Source organism: Mus caroli, chromosome 19 (genome assembly GCF_900094665.2).
Source record: "Mus caroli chromosome 19, CAROLI_EIJ_v1.1, whole genome shotgun sequence".
NCBI classification, from domain to species: domain Eukaryota; kingdom Metazoa; phylum Chordata; class Mammalia; order Rodentia; family Muridae; genus Mus; species Mus caroli.
The window spans coordinates 43,237,494-43,244,100 of record NC_034588.1 but is presented as its reverse complement, the minus strand read 5'-3'; the positions used below and the strand labels follow the sequence as shown (position 1 = coordinate 43,244,100).

The window sequence follows — 6,607 nt, the reverse complement described above, 5'->3', positions numbered from 1 at the left end:
GCGTGCGCCACCACGCCCGGCTTTTTTTTTTTTTTTCACAGCATCTCTTAAAAGAAAGCACTTAATAGGATGCTTGCTTACAGTTTCCAAGTTTAGTTCATAACCACCAGGGTAGGAAGTGTGGCATCAGGCTGGCAGGCATGGTGCTAGATCAGTAGCTAAGAGCTTCCATCCCAATCCACGGGGAGCTGGCAGAGAGAAAAGACTGAGCCTGGCATGGGTTTTGAAACCTCAAAGGCCACCCCAAGGCCACACCTCCTCCAACAAGGCCACACCTCCTAATCCTTCCTAAACAGTCTACCAGTGTAGAGAACTAAGCATTCAAATATACAAGCCTATGGGAACCATTCTCTCTCTCTCTCTCTAAAGATTTATTTATTTATTATTTATTTTAAGTATATGAGTACACCATTGCTTTCTTCAGACACACCAGAAGAGGGCATTAGATCCCATTACAGATGGTTGTGAGCCACCATGTGGTTGCTGGGAATTGAACGCAGGACCTCGGGAAGAGCAGTCATTGCTCTTAACCACTGAGCCATCTCTCCAGCCCATATGGGGGTCACTCTCATTCATACCACCACTCAGGGGTACGGCTCTTGCAGACTGCCCCAAGACTTCAGTTTCCAGCATCCACGGGGTGGTTCCCACAATCATCCATGACTCCAATTCCAGAGGAATCTAACACCTTTTGACCTCTGTGACCACCAGACACTAGAGGCAGGCAAACACTTATATAAAAGTCAAAGGAGCCGGGCGTGGTGGCGCATGCCTTTAATCCCAGCACTCGGGGGGCAGAGGCAGGCAGATTTCTGAGTTCAAGGCCAGCCTGGTCTACAAAGTAAGTTCCAGGACAGCCAGGGCTATACAGAGAAACCCTGTCTCAAAAAACCAAAAAGTCAAAGGGGGCTGAGCAAACCCCACACACTCTTTTAAATCCCAGCACTTGGGAGGTAGAACCATGCGCATCTCTGGGAGTTCAAAGACAGCCAAAGCTACATATTGAGACTCTGTCTCAAACGAACCAAAACCAACCAACCCACCAAATAAATAAAGTAAAATGTTTCTTGTTTTAAAACAAGCTCAGACAAACCTGGGCGATACATTGAAACTATCTCAGGGGGGGAAAAAAAGAGCCTGAAAGGTGAGTAGGTGGACAAGGGCACTTGTCACCAAGCCTAACCTGTTCACTGGCTAGAACTTCATGGTGGAAGGAGGAAAGGGACTCCTGCAAGTAGTCCTCTGATCCAGCTCCCAGGGTGTCAGTCCAAAAGACACTCAGGAGCTTGGGCACACAGAAGTGTCTGCTGGCCTCAGCCTCACTCACCTGTGACTCCTCCCAGCTGTTCTTACCCCACCCCTACCCTAAACTTCCTCAACTCAGGAAAACCAGCTTCCCTTCCTCCAGCTTCTCAATCCTATAGAACACCACCCCCACCCCTCCCCCACCCCACCCCTCCCCCACTCCCACCCCCGCATGCGCCATTTCAGCCATGGGCTCTCTTGACCCCTCTTTGGTCTTCCTCCTCCCAGGGTCTGGTTCATTCTGCTGGCCATGTTCAATGTGCTACTCTCTCTCCCTGCTCTGGACTCTCCCAGTGTACTTCCCGTCATATCTACAGTAAAATCTTCTTCTCAACCACACCCTGGAGTGGCCCTATCTTCAGTCTATACACATGGAACTGGATCACCACACACATACACATACACACACACTTATTTTTTTAACTCAAGATCAATTATGAGAGACAGAACACAAGCGAGAGAAGAAAACAAATGAAGCAGACTAGGAGTGATCTTCCCTAGAGAAAGCTCATCTCCTCCAGCAAGTGGGACCAAAGCTCAGAACAGACCCATAGTCACAGTTCTGAGAGAGAGTACTTGCTCCATAGAATATTTGCCCCGTGGGCACTTGGCCATGGGAGGTCCAGGCAGCTCAAAACTCTGCAAGAGCAGACCAAAGACCACTGAAATAGCAGACTACCGGCAGGTTGCCTAGAGCAAGCAGGAGAATGACGGTAATAATTAAACCAGCAGGCCCAGGCTCCTGCTTACAGACACTCATCCACTCATCGGACTCCAAGGTAAGAGTGAAAACAGATACCATGCTACCTGAGGGAACTCTGAACGTGCCTTTGCCCACAAAAGGGCCCAAGTGTGAAGAGCAGTGGATTAGTAGATAAACAGAAGGGAGGGTCTCTAATCTAACAATTCACCTAGTGCCTCTTTTATTCTTCCTTTTCCTTTTTTTGAGACAGGGTTTCTCCATGTAGCCCTGGCTGTCCTAGTAGACCAGGCTGGCCTGGAACTCAGAGATCCAGCTGCCTCTGCCTCCCAAGTGCTGGGATCGAAGGCGTGCGCCACCACCTTCTGTCTAATCACCTTGAACTTCTTTAGTCAAGATTCAGAATTGCCTTTTTCCTCCAAGGATCCGATACAAGTAGGCAGGTAGCAGATGTTTCTGACTGTGGGGGCTGGAGAGATGGCTCAGCACTTTAAGAGCAATTGCTGCTCTCGAGGAAGACCTGGGTTCAGTTTTCAGCACCCATAACTCCAGCTCCCGGGTACCAAAGACACATGTGATGCACTTATATACATGCAAACAAAACATTCATATACGTAAAGCAAATGTTTTTAAAGGTTTTATAAAAAGTTCTTTACTTGATTGTAAAAAGACCTGAAAGCTAGCAGGGTAGAGTGGTTGGCACTATGTACCCAGTGCCCAGAAGTACCCAGGAAGGAGGCAGTTCTGTGCAAATTTAAGGCCAGTGAGTTCCATAGTAAGACTCTCAAAACAACGACAACAAACTTGAAAACCCATACTGGAAAAAAAAAAATCTGCCTTTGTTTCAGTAATGGTAACTTGGTTGGTGAAAGAGGTAATTAATGCCTGAACCCTAGATTAAACTATTATTAATAATAATAATATGTCACCCTTTCTTTACAACAGGAATTCCTCTCTATGTACCTGACATACGTGGACCTGTCAGATAGGTAACAGATAACCACACATCAACAGACTTCCAGAGATACCACTTCTACCTAAACTATCAGCTGTTAGAAGAGTTCTCTGCTTATTAACAGGTATAAACAGCTCTGAGGTGTGGGGTGTAGTGTATGTAGGTCGGTGGCAGAGTGCTTGCCTACCCTGTACAAACCCCTGCATTCTGAGTTCAGTCCCCGGGGGCAAACAGCACTCCTACCTGGACCACAGTGTTTACAAGCAACACTATAAAATAAACAGTTTACAAGTTAGTTCAAGTCCGGACTCTTATCATCTACAATAACCGATTTCTAGGGTTGTAAGGAAATTAAACCTCGTATAAAAAAACATTCCACTAGGAAGAATGCAATTCCCACGAAGGCAGGTTGTTGGGAACCGACCTGCCACAAAGGTCCTGTGGTCGGTCCTGAGCGTGAGAGGAGTGGGAGATAGCGCTTGCAGTCTAACGCGGCTTAGCAAAATCCAGCAGATCCCAAACAATCTATCACTCCCGCTGCCAGCTAACCTCAATGCTAGGGACCGGTCCCCAACCTCCCTATCTATCGCCCTATCTCAGGCGACCTCCCCCAACCCAGTACAAATCACCTATCCTGGATTCTAACAAGAATGTGGAGATAGAGACGTAGCCGCAACTCCTGAGCCCTAAAGCCTGGCACCCGAAGACAACCGGGGTCAGAAGGGAGGAATCCACTGGAGCCCTGCTGGGTCCCTCCGGCCACGCGGCTTCTGCAGATGCAAGTCCAGCACGCAGCGCCTGGCAGCCGCAACAGAGCAGAACCAGGCTCCCTTCGGAGGCGCGGGGATTAGGAGTAGCTGTGCGTTTGGCTACACTTGCGGGCTCTTACCTGGTCCCAGTGGGATGCACCCCGCGACTGCCACCAGGAGAAGCTGACCAGGAAAGCAGAACTGAAGTGTCGCGGCTAGGCCCGGGAACCACCCCCTCGCCCTACGCCCCCCCTCCCGACCAATCAGAGGCCACAGGCTCCGGCCAGCCACGTGGGCGGTTTTGCACCTCCGGCTGGGTCGTTCACCAGCCCGCCCCGCCCTCCCGCCACTCCCGAGACCGCCTGCGCAATGGGCGCGCGCTTTGGCGCGCTTGCGCACTTTGGGTAGAGAGGAGCAGAACCCCGCCCCATCCCGCTGCTCGGTTCCTCCGCTGTGCGTGCGAGAGACGTCAGGGGCGGCGCCGCAGCAGTTACCCCTGGTAACGGGGGAGGCAGGAGGAGGAGGCGGAGGAGGAGGAGGAGGGACTCGGCTTGAGGATGGTGAGTGTGGGGGCCCTGGCCCCTCCAGAGCTGACCAGTCACCCCCCCCTCCTTTCACCAGGCCCAGGGCGGGGCGCTGCGCTTAAAGCGGAGGAGGACGTGGGATGGGGCTCGCCTTGATCTTTGGGGTTCTAGATCGGTTTCAGGGGCGAAGGAGGAGCCCCTAAAGTGGGCCTGGAGGGAGGCCTAGGCCTGGGAAGAAAAGAGGGGTTTGCGATAGATTCGAGGCATGGAGTGCTTGGCTAGCGGGGAAGAAGCCTGGGCACCATCATCTTTCTAGGGACTGGGGTGAAGGCGGCTCTAGAGCTGCGGAGATCAGATCAAGCTCGCAGATCTTACTGCAGAGTCGACCTCTCGGCGCCTCGGGACTGTGGGGTTCACCTGAGAACCGGCCAAAAGTGGGAGAGGTGCGGCTCTACTGTCTTTGAAATCACCCTGGCAGCACCAGGGAGCTGTAACCTGGCTTTCCTAGATGCTCGCGTCTCTGAGTGTGAGGTGTGTAGGGAGTAAGTCCCAGGACAATAAGAGGTACCGCTGGGAATGGATGTCTCTGTGGTGGGTGCGCTCCTGCAGTCCCAACTTAATCGCTGAAAGTTCTGCGAAGAAATAATGGTTGTTGATGAGCGATTTTTCGCTCCGTATTTATTCCATGTTGATAGAAGCAAATTAACTTCCCGTGTCCTAGCTTTTCCTTCAAACTTGCAGTTTCCTTTTGCCTGGGGCCACAGGAGGACCAAAGGTCTTCTCTCAAACTAAAAAGAATGAACAATAGAAAGTGAACATCAATTTGAAGCAAGCCTTTTTTTTCTCCGTTAGCCTTAATTAAGGCTTTTCCAAAGTGTACGATGTGTGACAGATTTGACCGGAGACACTCGGTTCCTTGTTGATTTTTTTAAATCATTATTTTATTTATATGTATGTGTATGGGTGTTTAGCCTGAATGTATGTTTGTGCTCCACGGGTGTGCCTGGTGCCTGCAGAGGCCAGAAGAGAGCTTTGGTTGCCTGGAACTGGAGTTAAGGATGTCTGGGAACCATCACGTGGACGCTGGCAAATGAACACTGAGCGTTGCTGAACATCTCTCTGCCCTTGTTGATTCTGTACGCAGTAGATGAAGAGTAAAAATGAAGTTATGGGGAAATGAATATTTTTAGAGCTAGTCAAAGAAAACTTGATATTAAGGCATTTAGAACAGGTTGGTTGGCTTACTAACTGCTCCGAACCGGTTCCTGTTGCTTTCCCCCCCCTACCCCTCATTATTTTTTGTGAAAATATTGAGGCATTTCTGTTGACTTAAGAAGCAAAGCCTAGGCCTAGGGGTATAGCTCAGTGGGTAGAGGTTTGCTTAGCAAACATGAAATCCTGCATAGAGCTGAATGTAGTACCTGCCTGCAGTCCCAGCTCAAGATGGAGGCAGGGGGATCAGAAGAAGTGCAAGGGCTACATATTGATTTCCAGGCCAGCCTGGGATAAATGCGACATGTTCTCAACTAAAGAAGAAAATAGACAGACAGACAGGGGGGAAATTACACATCTTCTTTGGTCATTCTATTGAGCAAGTGAATTTTGACCAAAAAAATTACAGTGTCAAATTGTTAAGTAGAATTATTTAATCTGAGGTTGTCAATCACACTTCACACTTGTTACATTTACAGCTCTGCCTAACCTCGGGCTAAACAGATTTTAACGAGTGTTTTCTTTTTTTTTATTTATACATGAGCTGCCCATTTAAAGGCTAAGTTTATCTTAACAAATGAGTACAGATATAAATATTTACACAGAAAATAAATGGATTTGAGAAAGGGGCCTGTAACCCCTATAACCTCAGCACTTGGGAAGTAGAAGGAGGAGGAGCCGGAACTCAAGACCAGCCTGGGCTACATAAGACTCTGTCTCATAATAAGTGGGTAATTTTTAAATTAATGAAAATAATTAGAACCGCAATTAAAAAGCCTTGCCAGGCTGTGTGTGGTGGCTCATGCCTGTAATCCCAGTCTTCTCAATGCAAAATTAAGAGGATCACTATGAGTTAAGGACCAACCTGGGCTACAGTTAGTTCCAGGTCAGCCTCAGCCAGAGGGAGGGAGATCCTGCCCCAACAGCCATCCCCTTAAAAGAAAGAACCACATGGGGGAGCTAGAGAAAGCACCCAAGGAGATAAAGGGATCTGCAACCCTATAGGTGGAACAACATTATAAACTAACCAGTACCCCCCGGAGCTCTTGACTCTAGCTTCATATGTATCAAAAGACGGCCTAGTCGGCCATCACTGGAAAGAGAGGCCCATTGGACTTGCAAACTTTATATGCCCCAGTACAGGGGAACGCCAGGGCCAAAA

At 49.2% G+C, this 6,607-nt stretch overlaps 2 protein-coding genes across 5 annotated transcripts in view; one reads left to right on the top strand and one right to left on the bottom strand.

Moving 5' to 3' along the window:
• The window catches only part of Sfxn2 (sideroflexin 2), a 22,339-nt gene extending 18,403 nt beyond the window's left edge, over positions 1-3,936 (bottom strand). For 3 of the 4 annotated variants that reach the window (XM_029472752.1, XM_029472754.1, XM_029472753.1), the window contains exon 1: positions 3,850-3,929. The gene's annotated coding sequence lies outside the window, so the exon portion shown is untranslated. Of the gene's footprint in view, positions 1-3,849 lie in introns of all 4 variants that reach the window. The other variant, XM_021152351.1, reaches the window with a different exon arrangement.
• A 195-nt stretch (positions 3,937-4,131) lies between these two features.
• The window catches only part of Arl3 (ADP ribosylation factor like GTPase 3), a 45,945-nt gene continuing 43,469 nt past the window's right edge, over positions 4,132-6,607 (top strand). The window contains exon 1 of the mRNA XM_021151881.2: positions 4,132-4,269. Coding sequence (XP_021007540.1) covers positions 4,267-4,269 — 3 coding nt within the window. The 5' untranslated portion in view covers positions 4,132-4,266. The remainder of the gene's footprint in view (positions 4,270-6,607) is intronic.